Genomic DNA, 24,623 nt, shown 5'->3' with positions numbered 1-24,623 from the left:
CTGTGCTTTCATGTGTCGGACACGATTTGTCATTACACTGCAGCAGGAGCTTTAATCTGCGCCTACCACTGCTTACATGTGTCTTATAGCATCCGATGCATTCACATAAATTATTACTCTGAAAGAGCGCTGCTGCATTAACCTGTGCAGCTGCTGACTGTGTAATTGCGTCACTGCATGCTCGCTCACCAGTCCCTCCGGCATGGCCATGGGCTTGGCCAGGTCCTCCCCTTCCGCGTAGAGCTGCAGCAGAGAGGTCAGGTCGCGCGTCTTCACCGCGTCGTACACGCGGTGGGGGTCGCCGTCGTCCTTTCGCAGGACGTACCGCCGCTCCACATACTTGGCCACGATGTACTCCTTCCTGGCGTTCCTGGTGCGGGTGGCGAGAGAGAAAAGGCCACATTTACCACAAAAGTGATTGAAGTGAGTCCACAGAAAGGATCTGGATCGTGAAAGGTGTTGCAGACAGGTGCACAATTGTCCTGGGAGCTGGAGGTAGGGTGGCAGAACAGGACAGGACAGGACACTAGTGACAGCATGGCCCAGTGTCTCTATAGCCACTGTGAAGTAAACCTCATTTTTTTTGGTAGGAATAAATCATTTCAGATATGGCATGTTGTTTTCAAGAGGGTCTTGTAAAGATGTGTATTCTATGCAAAGCAGTGGCCAAGAAGACACAGTTCATTCCCACCAGCTTTTACAATGACTGCCAATCATGTGGCATAATGAACTTACATGTCGCTTTGTGGGAGGGGCTTGACAGAGTCATTAGGGAGTCCAGCCTCCATGATGTCATTGAACCTGGTGTTGCCAATACTGACAGCCAGCTGTGGGGGTGCAGAAGCAGATGACAGAGCTCAGGTGATTTGCACTTTTCATCACAGACACTAAACTGCTTGTGTGTGGTGTGGATATGACAGAGATGACCTTCTGTTAAAGTCTTCGGTGGGACACTGCTGTTGATGGTGGCTTACTGTATGAAATGGTGCTCAGATTGGTAAAGGACACTTAGGCCTGGATCTGTCCAACTAACATGAATTCAAGCGCTTCTTTTTTCTACATGAGAACAGTTTGGTGAGTTAAGAGAACAAGATTAAAGAGAAATGATGTGTTTGCATTGATAAATGTAGATGAAATCCAGGCCTTTACTCTGTTTAGCCTATAGTAAGAAAATGGCTTCGGTAATGAGTTGCTGGTAACATATCCAAAGGAAGTGAAGAAAACAACATGAAAAAGGGTGTGTGTGTGTGTGTGCACGAGCGCGTGTGCATGGAAAAGGGTCTCCCTGTGGGTTTTTGTATTGACTATGAAAAAGGGTGTGTATGTGTGTTGAAAATGTTGTAATGTTGTGTAAAGGGTGTGTTCATGGTATGTGTTAAAAGGATTTGTGTACGTTGTAAGCAAACAGTCGACGTACCAGGAGTTCAGAAGTGCTGAGCATATCTAGAGTAAGAGACTGAATGCGGGAGTAGTGGACCCCCAGCTCTCGATGGATTCCAGAACATTCTATACACGTGAGGATCCCCAGGTTAGTGGAAAGCCAGGAGGGATCTGGAGAAAAAAAGGTGTTCATTAACATGTTTGTTACACACTCAATGCCAAAGTCTACGTCTACACACTAAAGTCTGTTTCTCCTACACACTATTTACCTTAAAAGTTCCAAATATAGAGAGGTGTTAACGATGTAGAATTAGACTGCCTTATTGAAAGCTGTCATGTGCTTACGTTAGCTGCAGTTTCTGATATGCTAGAAGCTTGAACCAGCTAAAGAGCTCGCTAAACACTAACACTTGAGAGCAAGAGAATGATTTACTTCATGGGAAGTTTTCCTGTCTTAGCCATCTCCTATTAGACCCCCCCCCCCCTCCCCCTGCCCCCACACCAGCCCCCACACCAGCCCCACCCAGCCCCTCCCCTGTCCCGGGTGACCCCTGACCTGGGGCCCCGCAGTCGCAGCAGACGTCGTTGCCTGGCATGTTGCGCAGCTCTGCGATGATGCCACGTGCCAGCTCCTGCAGGCTGCTGTCCTGGAACTGCGTCTGATCCCCTCCCAGGGCCGCGTTCAGGGCCTCCTCCTTGCTGTTCTGCAGCACGGACACCCAGCTGGGACACACACACACACACAGGCTGGGACCCCCACACTGCATACAATCCTCAGGAACGCAACACATCGACTGTTCCGCACTGACATCAGCTCCGTATACACTCACTGTATACAGAGATCAGCTACATTTACGCTCACTGATTACTGAACTCAGCTACAAATACATTCACTGTGTACTCAGATCAGCTATATATACACTGAAGATGTCCTGAGATTACCTCCCGTATACACTCACTGTGCAGAGATCAATTCTGTTTAAACTCACTGTGTACTGAAATGAGCTCCATATAAACTGACAGTGCACAGACTACTACATCAGATTAAAAACCCCTAACATCCACAGATAACATTCACTGTAATTGTATTCTACCAGTCTAATGCTGGCACAGAAATATGCTTACTGAACATTGAGAGCACTGGCAGGTTTGTGAGGTAGTAATGCTACTACTGCTAGTAATAATATGATATGGGTTATAACTACTGCCACTGACAGAGGCAGAGCGAGTTTGGAGGAGGTAAGGAGTGTGAAAGAGAGAGAGCAGGAGAGAGGTAAGAAGGGGAAAGAATGAAGGAGATGAAGAGAGAGAGAGAGAGAGAGAGAGAGAACTATAAAGGACATGGACTGGGGAAGTTCTACAGTCGTTAGGGAGATGATTCCGGAAAGAGGGATCCGAAGATGACAGGAGCTGGAGAATCTGTGGTTTCTCCGCCTCGCTCCCTCGCTCTGTGTATAGAGAAAGCACTGACTCAGCTCTGAGGGCTCCAGCCTCAGCCCAGCTGTGAGGAGAGGCCCTAGCAGGGGAGACCGGAGCCAGGGCAGAGGGAGGAGACCGGAGGGTGGCCCGACCGGAGGGGATAAGAATGATTCGAGAAATAGACATCCAAAAGATGGAGAGGAAAGAGGGGAGAGGGGGGACTAGATCTAGATAAGAAGAGGGAGGAGAGTGTCTCACTGCGGGGTTCAGGTCAGAGACCTGGCAGAGGAAACTGCCTTTTACATCTTATTGCTCAAGGTCAGAGTGTAATTCTCCTCTTCACTCCTGCCATTGCTCTCTCCACAATTAAGTATTGTATTATTCTGATCCCATATGAATGAAATACATTTGCTATACGTAAACACTGAGAAAGTAACTGTTTAAACGCTGCACATAAAACATATTAATCAATTATTTCCAATGTTTCTTTCGTTTGGGTGGATGAGGATGTATGCGGTTTAACGCAGGCATTAACATTAACATGTTTATAGTAATAAAATTATGATAATGTAAGTCACCATTTCAAGGCAAATTTCAAAATCATCACAATCTAGCAGACACGTGCAGAAGATGTGAACCTTGCATGCACATATTAGTTTTGCTTTTAGTTTTAATTTGAGCATGGCTCTGCATATGTTCCTACAGTTACTGCAGCACACACCACATTTTGTTAGACACTTTCTGTGCTATGAGGACAGAAAGGTTTTCTTTATTATCATTTCAAGTACTGTATACACACTTTTGTCAGATTAGATATGATTGGATATTTGCTTTGTTTTAGCTTGATGTTTTATGTCTGACCTGTTACTCACACGTCCATACATGCATACATCACACGTCTTACCATGTGCACTGTATGTATCGTACCATGACAATCCTGTGCATCATTCTGAACAATGCTGTCTATCATTGAAAAAATATTATTGAAAAAGGCTGGAGAGGCGATTGCCACTAGCTTACATCATGCATTCCTGCTCGTCCTCTGCCTGGAAGTGGTAGGTCCGATTGTCTGGAATGGAAGGAAAGGGCGTAATTTAACGGCTGGGACCGCACAACAGAACGGAGAAAGGGGCGTGGGTTAACAGCAGGGATGGTGCAGTGGGATGCCGTCCAGGGCAAACATGGGAAAACCTGATCCACTGGAACAGAGCTCACGGCAGGCCCAGACTCATGACTGTGTGCACCTGCTTTCCATTACACACACACACACACACACACACACACACACACACACAAAATCTCCACATTGATTTATACTCACACACATATACTCGCATACAGACTATCACACTCCCACACACAAACAGATATACACACACACACACACACACACACACTCAAACACACAAACACACAAACACACAAAAACACACAAAAACACAAAAACACACACACACACACACACACACACACACACACACACACACACACACACACAAACACAAACACAAACACAAACACAAACACAAACACAAACACACACACACACACACACACACAGAGTACATGCGTGTATTTCTGGCTTTTCCGGGGAACCTTTAATTCACTGATTTATGGTCTGAAGCACGGTGGATGAAAGACAAAAATGCAAAGCAGCGAAATGACAGTGTATCAATCCTTACATGTAAGGAAAGCTGGAGGGCGTGTGTGTGTGTGTGTGTGTGTGTGTGTGTGTGTGTGTGGTTGTGTGTGTGTATGCGAGCGTGTACATGCATGTGGAGTTTGTGTGTGTGTGCCTTTGCAGGAGGTTTGCTGCAGAAGGAAATGCCAATTGTAATAATATTCCCTGATGAGAATAATGAGAAAGTTGGAGCATGGCTCTCGGTCCTATTGTTCTTATTGGACCACAGCTGTGGGTTACAAGGGTACAAATACCTGCAGTATTACACAGCATACCCCCCCACACACACACACACACCACAAACACACATCCACAGAGACAGACAAACATACACCCACACACATACATATTTGAACTGGGCAGAAGCCCAAATAAATCACAAAACATGATTATAGCCTTACAGGCAATACTGAATGCACAGCAGTCTTAGCTGTGGTCTGCTCTGAAGCACTTCATCTGTTTATTTACATTCTTTATCCGCATTCATGTGAAGGTTTAAAAAAATTGTTATTACACGGTCTCTTTACAAAAGTGCCCCACACTGTCCCTGCAACTTTCACTAATACACTGGAGGTTAAAGGTCATAGGGGAACATACGAGTCACAAGGTCAAAGGTCCTCTTCTCCTCCGGGTTTGGTCGGACTTGACAGGTCAGCAGGTTGAGTTTCGCTGGGGGCCTGTTAATCTGAGAAGACAGACCCAGTATTAAACCATCACAAAACACTCACTGGCATGCATTATCACACAATGAAACAACAGCACACAACTGCACACGCTGCACATTTATGCAATATGCAAAAGTAAGAGCACAGCATAGCAGTATAATGGTATACAGGGGTGTGTTGTACAGGTAGTGATAGATATGGAGCACAGGTGCAGGGATTCAAGTGCAGCCTTACCCCTCTATCTTTCTCTTACCAAATGGATTAGGCTAAGTGGGGCTGGGTTTAGTTAGTATTTAAGTGGACCTCCTGGGAAAAGCAGCTTGCTGCTGGAAGTGGTGTTTGAAAGCAACCAGAAAATGCCCCAATACATTTAGGGGGCTAGGGTCCTGTGCTGTGCTGTAGGAGACAGGGTCTTTAGATGTTAAACCGAGGGCCTAGGTCACCGTGCTCATTCCAGACACTACAGCATGAGTCACACAGAGCAGGGGGTTCCCCCATGCCCTGCCTCTGCCATTCTTGCCACCTAATTATCCCCCAAATTAAATGCCTATTATGCTGTGAGCGTTCTGGTGCAAAATGGTCGACGAGCATCCTCCAAGTGGGGGAAGCAGTAGATGCCGAGGCCCCTCCCTTCCTCCCCGCTCCCCCAGCCAAACACACTGCAAAGTGCTTTGAGATGGTCACTTGTGAAGGGGATGAAAGGTGCCATGCAGGTGTAGACGAGGCCTCACCGTGCTGTGAGAGATGGTCAGGCAGCCGTACTTCACCCCGCACTTCCTCTTCTGCCACACCTTCCTGATCCTGAGACAGGAAGACACACCACACTTCATCACCTCACCTCACATTAAAGCAGGAGCCGCAGCGGGTCATCAGAAATCCCTGTGTCTATCCGTCTGCAGGGTTAAAGTAGCAGGGTAAAGACACATTTATCCTCCTAACTCCTGTGAGTAAAAACACTCTGCTAGTAAAAAATAGTGCAGATCCACTTCACCAATTTACAGGCCTAAATGAGCTGGAACCGAGCGTGTATATATGAAAGGGTAGGATCTGAACTTACAATGCGGCGAAGTGATTCATGACTTTTTCTGTGTGAAAATCTCCATCGAGTGAAAGCTGGAAAAAAGACTTGGCTCGAATGTGACACAGGCGTATATATCTGTCTCGGCAGCACCGGTTGCATTTTTTCCCATTTTCCGCTTGTCTGCCTGCACACACAGCTCTTCCTGCCTGCCATCTCCAGCGCCTGCGTTTGGGACATCTCACTGCGGAAACCTATGCCTCAGTCCCTCCCCCCGTAATGAGGAACAGCTGTGTCCGACTAGCCCCGGCCTGTGCTCGCCCCCCCCCCCCCCCCCCCCCACCTCACGCTCCACCCAGCTGCAACAACTGACCCTGCAATCCCCTGTGAATTGCTACAACCATGGGTCAGATCAGAGCTAGCCTCCAGGAAAATTCCCCTCCCTCCCACACACACCTTTCGTTTCCCCCAAAACTGGAACCAATAATTGCTCAATTAATCAATACATCAATCGCTACATCCATCCAATATATATTTTCTGTAGGTGTAGGTCAGAAGTAGGTCGAAAGAAGATTACACATATTACATGTCAGAAGTCATATGAAAAAATGGAGTAAACTGATAAAATGAAAAAAACTCATCTGTCTAGTCATACACAAAAGGATCCGGTTAAAACAGTAGGCTGGAGATAGATTAGGAGCCCACCATTAAAACAAATGATTAAACATGATGAAAATTCCAACAATACACTACATTAAGAACACAGTGTGTTTGGGTGTCAAGATACTGCAGGCAAGAAGTGGATAATCAAGCCATTCACGTTCAGTATTTACAGCTGTGATTCGTTTTGTAAAGTCAGGGCCCACAAAAAATTATGTCTCTGTCTCTGTCAGATACAAATCAGTGCCTGTGAAATAATACAACTCCACTGGGGTGCAAACCAAAAACCCTCCGGTGTGCATCCTCCAACCCTCATCACTCACCCGTCGCTCTTCTTCAGCAGGAAGCCAGACTTCTCCGTCCCATACTTCTTGTTTCCCTGTGGCTGGTGAATGCTGTAGCCGTTGCCAGAGTTCTTCCTGTTCAAGTGCTCCTTGGATCAGACAGGAAAAGGTGTAGTGCTTTAGGTTACGTAGTGCTATTTACGTGGTATTTACCAAAAAGGGTGTCGTAACAATGGGAAATCTAAGAAACTCTGATGAAAGCAATGAGTAATTACTTGGTAACATCAACACTATTATTGACGTATTTACTAGGGAACTAATTGGCCACAATTGGCACTTGCCACACTTGCCACCTACAAAACTAATGAGTAATTATGTGGTAAGATCATGAATGTTATAGGGAATTACTCTTTCCACAAAAAAGCAAGAATTTCTGTGGAGATTATTAACATTCATGTGCATGTTAGTGTAATGTAGGTATGTTGGGAACTTTTACATTTGAACAGTTTTCAGGCTAATGCTCATTCTTTGCTCTACTGACTGTTCCATACATATGCCCCCTGTTGTTCTTCTACCTGCCAGGTAAATAATATTAAACATAATAATGTGCACATAATGTGCTGCTCTAGTCCAGCGATCTCTGGTGCTGCAAACTACAGGGTCCAAGGAATAGACACCCACGGGAAGTATTCTTATCATGCAGATTTCAGTTTTTAACAACACTAATACTTTGCTGAGAAGACCATCTGTAAGGCTGGGCTAGGCATAGGCTTGTGAAGTGTGTAAAGTGTGTAAAGTGGCTCTGCAAGTGCGTTCAGTGGGTGGGGAAGCAGCAGCAGTGCATTGTCGGTAAGCCTACCTCCTTGCTCTCCACCTGTAACAGTGTCCTGAGGGAGTCACGCAGCTGAGAGAGCTGACGTACCTCCTCTTCCTGGTCCTGGCGCACCTGCACAGAATTTCCAGGATACAAGTTTACTCACAGAGGGCAGGTGTGCACGCCTTTTCTCATGGGACTAACCCTGTTCCTGCAGATGAGTTTGCCATTGCACAGAACTTGTGCTGTTTAAGCAAAGCAATTCAGGTTAAGTATCCTCCTCAAAAGTGGACCCCACCTGGGATCTGAAGCAACCATCTCTGGTTGCTCCATAACCCCCCACACTGCAGCCTGAAGCAGCCCAGGAGGTCCCAGCTTCCCAGGAACCACTATGAGTGTTGATAAGAAAATGGTGTGTGTGTTTGTGATAAGCAGGGGTTTCATACACAAACATGTTCAGGGACAAACATTTGAATATGCTGCTGTTCTGACTGTGTCAGCCGAGTGGCTGAGAGAGGAAGGGAGAGCAGGCCCGCACAAGTCCAACTCCATTTGTCTAACAGAAACTCCCTAACCTGTTTCACTTTCAGGGTAATGCAGCCTCACGCCCATAATAACAACCTGTCTGTACTCGCCTGCTCAATCCTGCCAGGTCCCACTGAGCCAAAACAAAGCCTCGTTCAAGGTTAGAGTCCGTTTCTGCTCTGTGGTGCTGGAGCAGGAGCAGGACGAGGAGTGGGGTTGTTCAGAGATCAGACTAATTCATTTCAGTCCACCTTGCTGCTGCCAATCCAAGCACCAGTTGTGCAACTCTGCTAAACCATGATGGATCGTGGGTTCCCTTTCCCTGTGAAAGAGTCGTGCACAGCTGCTTTGTAACCTTAGCGATGTTAGCCTATGATTTTGTTTTTCCTGGGGTGGGGGTAAGAGGGGGGTGGGGTGGGTTTGTCTTGGCTCGAAAACAGCTCTCATGAGGTGGGGAAGTGGGGGTCAAACGCAGGCACTTCCATTTGATACATGGAGGTTTCTTCCATGCAAGAAAACAAAGGGAATGTCTTCAGAGAACAAGATGGGTGAGGGGAGTAACCTATTCATGAGCCTAAAAGGAGTTTGGAAATTTGAGTTTTAGAGTGTTTTCAGCTGACTGAGCTTTATCTTCTTATTGTGTCTGAGCAGGGCTATCTGTGAGGATGACTAACATTCATGGTGTTCAAAACACTGAAAGAGACCCGATAGTAGCGCGTACTGCCCTTGTCTTTGAACATACACAGAAATACACAGGGCAGGACCACAAACTTCAGCTGAGACACTTTGACTGATTTCACTTCTACAAGTACACCTGCGCAGAGTACTTTAGTGAAATCAGGGTCTGTCAGTGCTGATGGGCTCAATCCAAAGGGACTCGCAATTGGAATTAGGTTGCTATTTTAATACCATCAAGTGGTTTACTGTGTAATGTGCTGTTGCACTGTGCAACTTTCCATCATTTCACCTGCCTTAAGCAATCAAAATCCCTCAAAATCTCAAAATCAGAAACAGACAAGCAGACCAACAAATACTCAAACAGACAGTTGGGCAGAAGGACAGGCGAACGGGCGGAGGGATGGACAGAGAGACAGACCGAAGGAAGCAGGACAGACAGAGACGCAGTCAGATAGAGAGGCAAACAGGTAAAAGGACAGACGGATGAACAGATGAACAGAAGGACAGACAGACTACGCCAGTCTTACTGTGTGCACTGAAGCAGCCAGCTTCTCCACGAAGGGACTCAAGTGCTCTGCAGCTTTCAGCCCATCCTGGAAAAAACTGAGGAGACAGACCAGGGCTGAGTCACTCACGTCTGCACACACATGCAGACAGGTAAGAGAGGCAGTCCCACACTGAACAATAAGGTGGAGATGTGTTCGAAAGAGTAATGTAGAAACACATTCTTTGAAGTCACAATAAACTTTGTTCTAAACAACTTGTGAAGACGACAATCATATCACTGCACAGTGCGGTGAAAGAACTAACACTTCCAGTATTTGGCAGAGCTGAGCCTAATCCAGGCTCCAGACTCTTTGGTTCTACGTAAGAATGGAAACTCACTTGAGCTGAGCCTGGAAGTACTTAATGAGGCTTTGTAGAAGGTCTGGGCCCTGTCGCGTCTTTAGATCCTGGGTCTTGAGTAAATACTGAAAACCACAGAGGGGAAATGAGGTAAGTCCATGGAAAAACTTGATGACCCCTGCAGTTTATTAGCATTATACAGTTTATAATTTACAGTGTGGTATAGTGGTAAGGAGCAGGACTCATAACCCAACGTTGCCAATTCAATTCCACAAAAGAACAGTGCTGTTGTATCCTTGTTCAAGATGTTTATCCTGATTTGCCTAAATAAATATCTATCTGTATAAATGGATAGCATGCAAAAATTTGGTTGTTCTGGATAGGATTAAGTCTACTAAGCAACTGTAATATAATGTAATTATCAAAGTTAAGCTTTTATTTCTGAAAGCATAATTCAATCTTACAGACACTCCTGTAGACACTCCTGTCTTTGAGAGTCTTTCACTAGCCAGTACTGGAATGTGAGACCAAACTGCGATGATCATTTTGCTGAAAAATAATGAGGCCATTTTTCAGGCCACTCCTCAAAAGTAAAACAACACAGGCATATTTTAGATGCTTTTCATAATCCAGCTCATTTTCTAAGGTCCCTCCCTTGCCCCCTAAAACAAGGCATAATGCTTTTAAAAAGCCATAAAAGGGCACTTCAAAGCATCTCTAATCTCTCCAAAAAGGGTTCCTGTACAGTATAACAGAAGCCCCGGGACTGCAGAGGTCATCTCGGGAGATGAGCGTATGTGGAAAGAATGGCTGCAGCATCTACGCTCAATAAAACTCTTTTTAAAGGCGTCTGTAAAAGTGCAGCTGTCTGAGACAGCAGGGAAGCACTAGGGGCTGCGCTTCCAATTGGCTCAGCGCGAGGAGTGGGGCTCACAGGTGCCGCCCAAAAGGAGGGGGACGTCAGAAGGACCCCAGATCATACACAGATGACGACCACGTGACAAAGCTGTCACGTGTCCTACACGTGCACTTGTCCAGCTGGTGCGCCAGGCAGCTGGGCAGAGCGGCTAACCACACTGGTGGATACGGTCATGTGGGTACGTGGACAGTGCTGCATCATGTGGCTCAGCTAGGGCTTTAAGCTGATCTAAGAGGAGGAGTAGTGTAATTCTGTACCTCTCAGCTGATCAGTGGTGCACAATGCCAAATATCCCCCCCTCCCCGAACTGCCTTTCCCCCCACCTGCCGCTTCACTACCCCCACCCCCCCACCTCACACATCTGCAGCTGGAATGTCCTCCTCTCTCTCTCCATGTCCTCCGTCACGTCGGTCACGATCACCCCCAGCTGCTTACTCTTCTCCCTACGCTCCTTCTCCAACTTCCCTCTGAGAGAGTGGGAAGAGAGAGAGAGGGACAGAGAGATGGAGGGAGGGAGAGGAACAGAGAGATGGTGGGCGGGAGAGAGACAGATAGATGGCAGGAAGGAGGGGGAAAGAGAGATGAAGGGAGGAAGAGGTCAACAAGAGAGATGGAAGGAGTGAGAGGTCGAGAGAGAGAGATGGAGGGAGTGAGAGGTCGGGAGAGAAAGATGGGGACAGAGAGAATGTGGGAGGGAGACACAGAGAGAGAGATGGAGAGACAGAGAAAGGAAATGAAAATTTTTTCCTCTCAAGGGGTAAATTCATCTTACAGCACTTGCAATGCTGACAAGTCCAGTGCATCACAAAACAATAACAATTTAGCATAAACAATGCAATACTCACAGGACCCATGAGAAATATCAAATACACAATGTTTAGCATACCCCCATTTACTATATCCTTACGGGACATGGCTGTGTCAAGCAGCACAACTGGTGTTATTGATAAAATAAAAAATATGTCCATTATCATAAATGCATCCAAATCTTAAGGTGCTGGGCAGAAAAGGGATGATGCACAAAATAAATCCCACTCTTTCGGTCTAAAACACCTTAGCAAACTGGTACACCTGACAAGGATCCCAATAAAGATATGTGAGAAAATGAGAAAAAGAAAAAAACACTGATTGTTCTTCTTTGATTGACTCTCTTCCTCTTCCTTCCCTTGTGGGGAAAGAGACAGTGATGGAAAGATGAAAAGAGAAAGGTATCAGCAGGCTGCAACACACAAGCTGCCAGTCCAGTCAACGAAGTAGAGAATGACTCTATACTCACACTGACATCATACCAGCACTAACCCACCCAAAGCCAGCATCACAGCTAAAAAAACTATAACACAGTGGTTTAAAAAAGCATCCTCAAAGGGACAATGGGTAAATAAAAGGAGGCCTGTAAGACTGGAATAAGATGTTAGCCCCGAACTCACACTTTGATGTCATATTCCTTCCAGCTCTTCTCCATCTGTTTCTTCAGCTCCTAGGAATGAGGAACAAATGTCAGGGCTTTGGTCCAGCGACATAAACTCCTGGTCTGGACAGACTAAATTCTGGGCAGGCGTCAGCACACTAATGCAGACATCCAGCATATTCCCCCACTTGAACCCATCGGTGGAAAACTCCCTCCATCAGCTTCGTTACACGAGTTCACTTTTCCTCAAGTGCTGGCTGTACTCGGCTGCATGAAGTGACTCTGAAAAGCAGTCGCCAGCACATTGTTTCACAGGGCAGCTGCTGTTTTACTCATGAACAGAGGCATGCCCAGGTGGGCTCAGGTAAGGCCAGGCACTGCTCACCAGTCTCCCATCCCTCAGCTCTGGCTTCAGGACACTCTCTAGGGGGAAGGAGATGATGCTGTGGAGGTTCTGGACCTGCGTAGGGCAAACGGAGAGACACCAAATAAGTTACGGCAAGATTTATACACTGATCCCAGTCCCCATGCTGTATCATCTTGGCCAAGTCCTTATATTAAATTACCGATCCCAGTCCTGGTGCTATTTCACCTCAGACAGATCCTTAAATTAAATAACTGATCCGAGTCCTGGTGCTATATTGTCTTGGACAGGTCCTTAAATTAAATCACTGATCCCAGTCCGGGAGCTATATCATTTTGGATGGGTTATTGGTTCTCATAGCACAATACCCTGCTTTCTACCCCACTTTGACTGGTTTCATTTTGCCCTGATCCTGAGTAGCACAAGTTCATTTCTTCTACGGATAAGACTAACACATAAATGAGACAGACCCCCTGGGAAACTGCTCCGTTGGACATATCAAGCACAAACCAAATAAAAGACCCTTAGCACACTTAGTATGTCCAACCAAATCCTCTCCCTGTGTTATTTTTTATAGAACAACCTCTCGTCTGCAAAGGAAATAAGTAATATCCCGGTAGTAAAAAACTGAAATCAAACAGATTATAAACCAAATGATAAAATGAGGATATTGAAGTGGATAAATCAAATAATCAAATTGGTGACATATTGCAGGTGGAAGGTGGCTGCATGGATCAAGGTGAGGCAAATGGTTGGGCTGTATCTGTCAACAAAACCCTCCCTGCGCCCTGCTGCCTGAGACGCTTTTATTATGGGGAAGTTTTGCTTCTCTCCACTGATAAACTTTAGTGCTCTGTAGAGGAAACTGGGTTATCCGGTGCCATCCAGTCTTGGGCCTGTGCCAGGGCTGAAAGCCTGACCTACACAGACATGCCCCGCTGTGCACAAGATCAGTTGTTTATTATTATTATTCATTGGACATTGGACGCATTCCTTGTTTCCCTAGCCTTGGCTCCAGAAGCCCATATCCCATGATACTGAGATACCGTGAGGCACTGAACAGATATCCATGCCATGAACAAGTTGATGATTACCATAACAGTATTAATCTTTCCCCATCCTCTCCTGTGAATTCTGAAGAATCTGCCATGCATTGAACAACCCTTTCATGAAATGAAACACTTGTACATCACAAGTCATTTAGTGATCAGTCAGGTTTGGTGGGTTTTAAATGAACTTTTTCATTTCCCATTGATGAACCAGCCACAAATGGGATTTCAGAGTAACAGTGCATCCCATAATATAAAACACTTGTCACACAGAAGCGAAAGAGAGATGAGCCGGTTTTGGAGTGTTTTGGAGAGGTATTTTTAAACTGAGCCAGTGAAGTGCCAGGTAGTGCGCTGATTTGTGACTCAGAGGCTAGGCCTTAGGGGCAGGCAGGCCCCTTCTTTCAAGCACAGGGGTCTGGGATAAATTAGCATCACCATGGAGACAATCAGTGGGAGGGTTCCGTTTCTCTCTGCACTCCTCGCCTGCAGCTGTTGGCCTGACCCCCCACACCCTGGCGCCAAGCGGAGATAGGTTTGGGGTTCCCCTCTCGCCCCCTCTGCTGAGAGGCCAGCCCGCACCCCTGACCTTCCCAGCTGCGGCCGCTGCTCTGCCCCTCATTCATAACCAAAAGCGCTGCGGCCAGAAGGGCGAGCTGCACAGATGGATGCTGGGTAACGGGAGCGGCCCGATTCGCTGCTGCATTAATGCTTTCACTGGTGAAGTCAGAACTTAAGAGTGGGGTTAGTGGAGAGAGTAATGGCTGCAGGCTCACCCAAGACTGGAATGTCTGAAGTGTGTTCTACACACACATAAATCATGCGTGTAGCACACAAAAAGGATCCACCATATGGTGCATGTCACCTATGCTGTCTGCTCTTTTTAGTAAAACAGACAGAACATTAAGCCTACAAGGTGTATAAAAACAAAAAGGCTAAAGATGTTGAATGCTCCCCTTGCTAGATGCCAAAATAAGAGCCCTTTGACCCAATTACTGTCACACAGTAAGATATGAGTTTGCCACTAGCCACCCAGGTCACGTGTGAGCTATAATTTCTATCCCGGCAGTAACAACAGTCTTTAAACATAGTGTTATATGACCTTCCATCTTATATTCCATCTGGAATATAATCATTCACCCAACCGTCAATATCAATATCCACCAGCCCCCCCCCCCCCCCCCCAATCATCCCCTTCCACTTTTTGCATACTCACAACAGCATTACACTCCCCAGCTGTACTTCTCTGCTACACCTTACACTCCACTCCCTTCCCCTCTCTTACCTGGGACACCCCTTTGCCTCCCTCTCCTTGATACCCCCTCCCGTTCCCTCAGGTGCGTCCCCCAAGCTCGCTCGAAGCCCCACCCCCCTCCTCCTCCCTCCTCTCTTACCAGGTTTTTGAAGAGTGCGGCCACCTCCCGGGTGAACACTGCCAGGTTGAGGAAACCAGTGGACACCTCGTGGTTGTCCTGGGACAGGTGGCTGTTTCCCAGGTTCTCCAGGATCTCGATGTACTGCTCCTTGTTCTCCACGTGGGCTAATATCAGACACACATGCTGCAGTCAACCACAAGCAATAACCAGGGGTACAACACATCTGGCACCCTGGTCACTCTGGAGCCCCATGTAAGCTGAATCTGACCATGGACCATTTCAATAACAAAATACTGTAACTCTGGCCTAATTCAATCAACTAATTCAATCCAGCAGTGGCCATCCACTATGACTCACAATTAAACTCGAATGTTACTTTTGTCTTCACAAATAGTTTGGCAAGTTCAGTGAAAATTACCGAAATGTGTTAAACGCAGTCATAACTGCATTCAGTTGTGAGTCATAGATGAGAACAAATACAGATTGAATCCAGGGCTAAAAGAATTATTTCCAAAGGACCCATCAGGACAACAGCCTTCATCCAGTCTTTTTATTTGTTCACGACTGTTTGATCTTTGCAGGCAGGGGCCATCGATTGCAGCCTGTTGTCAGTGAGCTTTCTGAGGTCATATTTTAATGGTCACATGTCTGCCGGTTACAGCCTCCTGTTTCTCTCTTGGTTTCCCCTGTTTACATTGGCAGACACATTGAGTGACACCAAGGAAATGGCAGGATTAAAGAGCCGCTTTGACACGGACTGGGGAGAGACCAAAAAAAACCCTGAAGACTAAACACAGACTTTAAAAATATTGCGAGCCAGTACCTGCCCTTTGGGGCTGTCCCCAACCCTCCCCCTACCCAACCCCCCCCCAGTGGAGTGAGATGGCCCTGGGTCAAGGTGAGGAGAAAAGATAAGCAGGATTCAGAAGCATGAATTACAAACAGGATGGTGGTCCACACCATGTAAACACAGCCTTTTGCCAACTGAAAAGGAAAACATATAAATAACGTAATAATATAAAACTATGAAGAGCCAGCCCAGGACTTCATTATAAGGTTTGGCACCTCACTGCAGGACTGACTGAGACACGGACACCTGGGTTTAATCAGCATTTGTCCTATTTGACTTACAATGAAATGCAAATGCTTCTTTTTTTTCCTTCACAAACACAGGTCTGCGAGTTCAATGATCACAAATGAAAAAAATATGTGTCTGTATTGACTAAAAGTAATACTCGAATTTATTTGAGAGTTAAAGCTAAGAAAAAAATGATTGAATCCAGGCTATGCTGTGCGTGTGTGTGTGTGTGTGTGTCTGCATGCGCATGTGCATGTGCGTGTGTGTGTGAGTGTGCGCGCACGCATGTGGCGGATTCACAAACAACAGAAACTACAAACACACACAAAGCCGGAAAAACAGCCCTCAGCAGGATAACATTTAAACAAGGCTGGAAAGCGGCACAGCAAGGCCATCTTCTCCCAGCCAGCTCTCACACACTGGGCCACGTCTTGGCGCTGCCTTAAAGAGGAAATGGCAAAGGGGGGGGAGTTGGGGGTTCTGGAGTGAGTCAACCGTACATCACACACGACCGCAAATCACCCAGGATTGCGGGGTTCCAAGAGAGCTGGCCGCAAACGAGGAGCGGACGCGCAAGCCCCCCGCGCCTTTACCGGAATCCGTCGCGCTCCGCCATGTGATTGTGTTTAAGAGGGAAGAAAAATCCACCAATGCACCAATGATAATGAGGTAAAAGGTGGGGGTGTCTCTGCAGCGCTGACACAAACATCCTCCACGAACAGCCACGGCCTTCTGACTCACTCAGATCAAACTGCGATTAAACTCAGGAACGGGGTGCAGAAACAGTTTGGGAGCTTATGAACTCTTCGAAGCTGATCCACTTTCCCAAACTTCGTTGTATCTATCAATTATAGTTTCTCCCCTGAGCAAGCAACGGGGTATTGTAACATTGGTTTAAGGCTATGTTGTGGTATGTGATTTAACAGTACACTGATCTGTCCACTTAATTTAGTACAAAAAGTTACAGTGGATTTGACCAACAAAAATGTCCTAAAAGCCTAGCGAACACCCCATGATAAATTATCCAAATCCTAGATTTATTTAAGGTAGGACTGAGCGTATCATCTTAGTGTTTCATTGGTCAAATGACCCTCACCACAGCCAAGTGGACCTGTGTGTGTGTGTGTGTGTGTGTGTGTGTGTGTGTGTGGGTGTGTATGCCGTTGCCAGTGCGGTCCATGTGTAAAGTCATTTATTGGGAATACGTCAACATAAACTAACCTACACACACACACACACGCGCGCACACACAGACAGGCACACACCCCTTCCATTCAGTGCTCTGGAGGTTCCTCTGTGTACCAGTCTAAACAGCATCCCCACACTGAGCCCCTGTTGTTATTGTTATTCTTTCATTTATGTGAGACGCTGGGCAGTGTGCTGACCTGGGATCAGTGCTGACCTAGCACATTTTCCACATGAACAGAGAAGCACTCTACAACACAAACGACACCACCCCTCCAAAAGGCCATGTACCTTCAGTACAGGAGGCTCCTTCTGTGTCATTTACCTTCCACCTTTTCATTTCAAAAATTAATATTTTTTTTATCCACTTATTATTTCATTAATATTTTTTCTTCAATTTTGCTGAAGTGAGGATCAGCCCGGTGGAATCCTCCAACACACTCACCCACAGCCCCACAGCCAAAGGCTCCTTTAGGCACTGCTTATGCCCCCCAGGGTTTGAGAACCTCTCAATAGCCATTGGATGACTGGACCATCTCTCAGTGGCGGTCACTTAGAAACCTACAGGAATCTGACAAGCTGCTAGGAGGTGCTTATAGGTGCTGAGATGAGGCACCCCAGCCCATGCAGGCCCTCTCTGTCCTGGCAGGACGAAGCCAATGATGTCCCTGTTGCTGTGGACCCCTGGTTGTAGTCAGCTATTGATATGCATCCATCCTCTGTTATGAACTCCTTCTTTTCTGTAAATTAACTGTGAAATGGAGAGAACTTACTGATTCCGGAGTTGTGAATGGCTTTTACCATCTTTTTCATCCTCTGTAGACTGCTCTGATCCAACTCCAGAGACTGGAAAAAAGAAAAAAACAGCACAATTACGTTTTACTCCCAAATCTGCCCAACCCATACTCCCTGAAAACACCTAACAGTGCCTTAACACCCTGCCACAAGGTAAAACAGGGTTGCTATGGCAATATCACTCCAAATATTGTAGAGCTGCCAGCGCGCATGATGTCTATTTTTCCTGTTCCACCACAGCCTACATATATAACCAGGGCACTGGCCAAGGTGAGAGCTCCACTCACAGAGCACCTGGCTTTACACTAGCCCCATGACCCCATCACCCAAGGCCCACCGGTCTCCTTTACGCCTGCACTGTGATGGACCCCTTTAAACAACCATCCCTGTTCAGCATTCAATCCCAGAATTCCACACTGAGCAAAAGGCGCAGAGATTCAGTGCAGTGACTTTCACAGGTGTGCTCATGTTGCCACCGCACTGGGTGGGTGACAAGTCTGTCTGTACACCAGCCCCCTAAACAGCAGCCATTCTGTACACAAACAACCCCCCCCCCCCCACCCCCAATCCCAATAAAGAGTGAGCAGCTTCTCTCCCACAACCAAGGACTGAACCAGGCAAACAGCCACAACAAAGCCATCAGCGTGCATCACCACCTTCCTTGCCAGATCACTGAAACCAATTTCAATCTGGCATCGGCTCGAGAGGCCCGGACACGTCAGCGCTCTTAATAAACTGCAGCTCTGTGGTTCAGCGGGTCTGGCCATTTCAGCTGCAGATCTGCTGCACAACAGGCAGGTGTAATCAGCCTCAAGGTTTACTGTGTGTGTATGTACTGTATGTTTGTTTGTGTTTGCAAGCGTTTAAATCTGTGAGCGCGTATGTAAGTGTGTATGTGAGCGATTGTGCGTGAGTGCATAACTATGTGTGTCCATGTCCGTGTCTGTGTGTGCGTGTTTTTTAACTGGGCCAGTGCTTACATGGTGCTGAAAAATGTGAATATTCCCTCCATTTGGCAGGGGATGAAAGTTTTTCCCTGTCACTGAGACAGAGTTAACATGCTCCAGAGCACCCCTGTTCTCATCCTGGGGTTTTTTTTTTTATCTGCACGGCAGAGCCGTAGCCATGGGACGGAGCAGGCAAGTGAGAATGTGCAAATGCATAACCACAGCTTGCGTGCAGATCCCCGGTGCACCAGGACAATGCGGGTGGCTTTCCACAGAAACAGCTTCAGCAGAAATACATGCCATTCCTCCATGAAATCCAACACTTCATAGAAGCCTTGTCCCCCCCCCCCTTCAGCCACCCATTATGTTTAAAGCTACATCCGCAGTAAACTCACTTTCGCTTCTCTCCCTGCCTCGGTCTCTCCCGTTGAGGAGTTATGCTAAACCCTGAACGAGCTGTTCCATGTGCCTGAAGCCGTTCTGCCCTGACATTGCACTGGCTTCTTAAAAACACAGCGACCTCCTGGAATTGTTCTGGCCTTGATTAGGAGACAGGGGGAACACACTCTGTCTGTTTATTTACAATGCGAATGTATGTAAGGCATGACAGAGGCTGCTTTCAATAGCTCTGCTGCATGAGAGAGCTCCAGGCTGCATTCCCCTGGTTTTCCACGGTAAAGCAATGTCTGCTGTGGCCCTGGGTGTGGTAGCCATAAATAAGGTAAGTCACTTTAAATTAGCTGGCCGGATTAACCTCCCCTGGGTCTCTCCAATTCCAATGGTTATCTCATCTCTCGACCCCCACGACCCCCGTCCCATCTCACTGTCTGATTAATGACCGGTGAAGCCTGTGGTCTGTTTCCCTCTTTCTCTCTCTCCCTCTCAGACACACACACACGCACACAAACACGTGCACACACACACACACACACACAATGATGATTTGTCTGCTCACTCCCCCAACAACACACATAACTTGCATAGCTTCACTGTTGACAAGACTGAAACTGCATCTGGCAACCCCCCCCCCTCACACACACACACACACACACAAACAGTCTGCTCACTGCATAAACACCAGTTTCACAGCTTAAATGTTGACAAGAGGCTGCATTTGACCACTACAGACACACACAAACACAAACACATGCACACACACCCCAGCTCTTGTCTCCATGTCATCATGTACTACTGCTGAGCCTGCAGACGCCGTATAACCTCAGCAAACAGGCTGTTACCAGACAGGCCAAACTCAGTGCAGCTACTTCTTTGCTGTATTTGAAACTAATTTTATGAACGCCCTCAGCACCAATAAAACTCCTGTCCAAGAACATACTCCTTAAGCAAGTAATCTGACCAGCACATCAGAATTCTCACTCTCCCTTGTAAAACAGGAGAAGAAACCACTGGATACATTTTGACATCAGCCCTTCCCTACAGTATGAGAGAGGACAAAATCTCACTCCAGTGGATATTAACACCTATTCTCTCCCACAGCACACACAAACACACATGCACGTACATGCACACACAGGAACATGGATACACACCCCCGTTCACACATACATGCATACAAACACACACACACACACATGCACACGACCTGGTTGGCACAATGAGGTGAGACTGGGACTGAATTCTACCACCCAGACAGATGAACAGACAGACAGGCAGCACCATCGACCCTTTTGAGAGCAGTAGGTCACCCTGTTTTGTCTCAGTCAGGTTTTCAGAGCACAAAATCCACATCTAAGCTGGGGAGAATCAGGCTAATTAGAGGGGCTGAAGCATAATCCATGCAGGACTGCCCGCCAGATGGGAGCAGACCGGTGATGCAAGGCCCTAACACAAAACATCCTCCGAGCGCGGCCGAGACCAAGGCCGAACGTGACGAAATCTGCTCCAGGAACGTTCTGAGAACGTTACGGCGGGCACCGACATGTCCGCTCCGCTGCCAGACTGCGAGACATTCATCGAAAGTGCACCGAGGCCTCAGGTTACTTAGAGGGAGGCCAGGAGTTTTCAGACTTGGCATTTTTGAGCAGGGTAAGACTAAAGCCTTCAAGTGTCTGGCTGTGGTGAAGTAAAACAGTGATGCTATCAAAGAAGACTTCAAATAAAAAAAATGGTGCTCCTGGGGGATTTCTGAGCCACCCCTTAAAAAATGAGGAATTCACATTTTGTACATCAATCGTCTTCTGTTCTGCCTCCGCCGTGTCCCAAAAGGTTGTTGATATATGCGCCCCACAGCAAGGAACCTCCAGGCGGCTGCGACAGTTACAGTGCCTTGGCAGCCACAGCTCGGAGTCAGAGCCAAAGACTCTGCGCTCGCATCTGATGTTTTCTTGAGGTGGTTCGCACATTCCTGGGAACAGCGGATCTCCATCGGCGGGCTCCGTTTCAGTGAAACCCTACCCGCCTTCAAAGCTAAGGGGGATGCTGGGGCATTCGCCCTGCTGACACCAACCTGGCCCTCTCGCGTTTTTTTTTCCTCAGCATGGCCTCGCATTGCACAGGGAAGAGCAGCCCGGCCGGGGCCAGTGTACTGCACACAGCTCTCTAATGCTTGGCACACTAGGACCAGGTCGCGTCCAAAGCAGACTAAACCCCTGAGTGAAACTTGGACGGCACCACAAACAAAAACGAGGCCAGGAATCAGACATTAGCATGTAAACTTGATAAATCTACATACCTCCATGACATTTGGCTTGACTCAAATTCTCAGGTCCAGCCTTTTGAATCTAGATATAAATCCAAATTCCACATCCACCTGGTAATGTAACCATATCTGTCTCCATCCTCCACTGTAGAAGGAACAGCAGAGGTGCCTGAGAGATCTTAGGGGTTCAGGGCTAACGCTAGTGATAGGAGAGAGAGAGGTTTCTTGAACCCCAAAATCTGTGGAGCTATAATGTGCTCTCACTCACTGACACAAATCAGTTTTTCTTCATAGAGCATTATTTTGATTGGTTCACACAAATCTGTAACTGGCGGCGCAGGTGACATACTAACGCAAGGCACTTCAACCACAACCCATCCCCAGGTCCTAATGTGTTCCAGACCTGGGATTTCATTTCAGGAGCACATGGGGGGACAGGGCTTGAAATGAAAGTTTCAACTGAATGAGATGGAGTGTGTGTGTGTGAGGGGCAAACTCTGGGTACTGGCACATCAACAATGATTTATTATCTGTTGTGTTTTGCCCTTGGAAACAGCAGCAACTGAGCAAACTGCAAATTCGTACACAATGCCTGTCTTCATCTCTGGCCCCTTGCTGGTTAGGGAGACCACCGGGTTGGACTGCTCATATTCTAACTGACCCGGGTGGTGGAGTCCTTCCCAAGAGCACTTGAGTCAAACATTAACGTCTGCTTCAGGTTTGGGAAATTTTCAGCCTGCCAAAGAAGCCTGGTACTTATCAGTGCTTCCTTGTAGTGACATGGGCCTCAGTCAACAGTCCCTCCAAGTTTAATAACAGCACAATGGCTGGAACAGCACAGAGCTATCACTAGTACACAGCGTTTACCCACAGACATGTTATTAAGATGACAATCCAATATGAGCGGGCTGGGGAGGCCCGCCTTTACCACAAAAACCTAAATAATACATTTGGTGATTTTTGTCATTACCTTGGGGTACTTCCAGTAAACAATGTTTACCGACTAGGAAGGAACACAATCATTACACGATTAGTCCTGATTCATATTTGGCTTGCAAGGAGTTTGTAAAGGCAGAAGTCAAAGGTCACATCCAAATGTATGGAGATGCCAAGAAATTCCTTATTATTATCATTATTATTATACAAGCAACTACGACAAGGAGTAACGTTCAAGCAGGAAACCCGAGACTCTGCACTTCACCAAGTCTTCCAAGACCTCTTCGCTACAAACGCATGGTATCAATTTACTGGAGCGGGTTAGTAATTTGACGAGCCCTTCAAACGAACGCATAGCATAGTAAACCCACCCCACTACTCAAGACTCCGTAAACCTTATTCATCGTTTCAAGAAACTCTACTGTATGCAATGAGTGGATAAAACTGTACATTTGCACCATCGTGCCAAATTAAATTTAAAAAGAAAGCTGGGATGAAATGATCTCATACTAAACTTGCAGAACCAGTTTCCTTTATGTACACCGCTGAACAATCCCACTGCTCGCGCCCCATCTCTTGCGGGCGCTGTCAGCTACTTTACTCCAACCTGACACAGGTAAACAAACTGCGGGTCCGTCTCACCTCCTCCAGCGCGATGACCGTGTTCCGACAGTCACTCATTTTCGATTGAAAGCTAGAGGTTAACGGCGAAGCCAAGTCCTCATTCGTTAGCGTGACAAACTCTGAAATGCTGATACGCTCCGGCATTTTTCCCCTTATACGAGGAGTCCGACAGAAAGAAATGTAATGAAGAAAAAGTTCACTGAAGTTGCAAAACTAGTTATCATACAACGTATTCCCATTGGGAGATCCGCTCCATCTCCTATATCGCACCGGTTCCAGGAAAACGTATAAATCCAAGCGGTTGCTCTTTCATGTTCACGACTGAAAATCCGTGGAGCTGCGGAGAGTTCGGTACGTAGCTGACCTGGTTCCTTCCACTGAGGCGCGGAGAGCGAATGCCGCATGCGGTGTATTGTGCGCGAAGTTGTGCTTGCGTAGGGAGGGAGTAACTCCATCATCACGTGGGAAAGTTTGTACTTTGGCAGACCGAACGAGGGAAGTGAAACACCGCTTTTTTGTCTTTTTGCTTTTTTGACTGCATTGATAAATATTGACCGTTGTTCAAATAGTCATTCTGAATGTCAGACTGTAATGTTTAAATACTAAAATGCACATGTTGTAATTTTATCTGTGCATGATAACACTGAATTATTGACAAGACCTGATTTTTTCCAAGATCAAATATGTTAAATGTGTAAGTCAATGTAGGTGCAATGTCCTCAACAATTATGCGAGTCATCAAAACACAGGAATATACGATGGCTAAATCTTGGAAAGCTAAATCTTTGATACAAGGGATATCAGACATCACTGAGAATTTTGGATTTACCAACATCACAGCATTTCAGAAAATTCATACTGCAAACAGTCTATGCATTAGGTATGTTTTAGTAGGTTTACTCTTTCTTTGATTGACTCCCCCACCCCACCCCACCCACACCAAATACCTATCACTGACCCACAGATCAATGATCCTTCAGTTGTATGTAGCTGGTAATCTGAAGGAAATGAGGGCATATTCAGTTTGAGGTTTTGTCCCTGTTGCTTTCACACACAGGCACACAGACAACACAAACTGGCCAAATTTACCTCACTTTAAAGGTGGAGTGAAAACAAGTTATAAGTATCAAATATGAAATACGCAGTTTGAAAGGTGGAGTCAGTAGGGCAAGCTGTTTTAAAACAAGGCGGTACTGTTTTGCTGTGCGCCATGTGAAGGCGTTATTAAGAAAGGCGCAGACGACCCTCCCTTCACCTCCACAGCCCTCTCTTTCTTTACACACCGTACTTTCCACCTTCATCTTGGTGAAGGA

General features: G+C 46.7%; 1 protein-coding gene across 1 annotated transcript in view; it reads right to left on the bottom strand.

Moving 5' to 3' along the window:
- asap3 (ArfGAP with SH3 domain, ankyrin repeat and PH domain 3) overlaps positions 1-23,666 on the bottom strand; it is a 31,423-nt gene extending 7,757 nt beyond the window's left edge. Inside the window, exons 1-17 of the mRNA XM_036542280.1 lie at positions 23,329-23,666; positions 18,123-18,195; positions 15,105-15,250; positions 12,683-12,757; positions 12,317-12,366; positions 11,242-11,356; positions 10,010-10,095; positions 9,652-9,727; positions 7,967-8,053; positions 7,147-7,256; positions 5,877-5,946; positions 5,078-5,165; positions 3,820-3,868; positions 1,937-2,103; positions 1,418-1,551; positions 736-827; positions 190-370 (exon numbers count right to left, since the gene is read on the bottom strand). Coding sequence (XP_036398173.1) covers positions 190-370; positions 736-827; positions 1,418-1,551; positions 1,937-2,103; positions 3,820-3,868; positions 5,078-5,165; positions 5,877-5,946; positions 7,147-7,256; positions 7,967-8,053; positions 9,652-9,727; positions 10,010-10,095; positions 11,242-11,356; positions 12,317-12,366; positions 12,683-12,757; positions 15,105-15,250; positions 18,123-18,195; positions 23,329-23,454 — 1,725 coding nt within the window. The 5' untranslated portion in view covers positions 23,455-23,666. The remainder of the gene's footprint in view (positions 1-189; positions 371-735; positions 828-1,417; positions 1,552-1,936; positions 2,104-3,819; positions 3,869-5,077; positions 5,166-5,876; positions 5,947-7,146; positions 7,257-7,966; positions 8,054-9,651; positions 9,728-10,009; positions 10,096-11,241; positions 11,357-12,316; positions 12,367-12,682; positions 12,758-15,104; positions 15,251-18,122; positions 18,196-23,328) is intronic.
- Between the last annotated feature and the right edge of the window lie 957 nt (positions 23,667-24,623).

The sequence above is a fragment of the Megalops cyprinoides genome, chromosome 12, assembly GCF_013368585.1.
Source record: "Megalops cyprinoides isolate fMegCyp1 chromosome 12, fMegCyp1.pri, whole genome shotgun sequence".
Classification (NCBI taxonomy): Eukaryota; Metazoa; Chordata; class Actinopteri; order Elopiformes; family Megalopidae; genus Megalops; species Megalops cyprinoides.
This window is presented reverse-complemented; position numbering and strand designations above follow the sequence as displayed.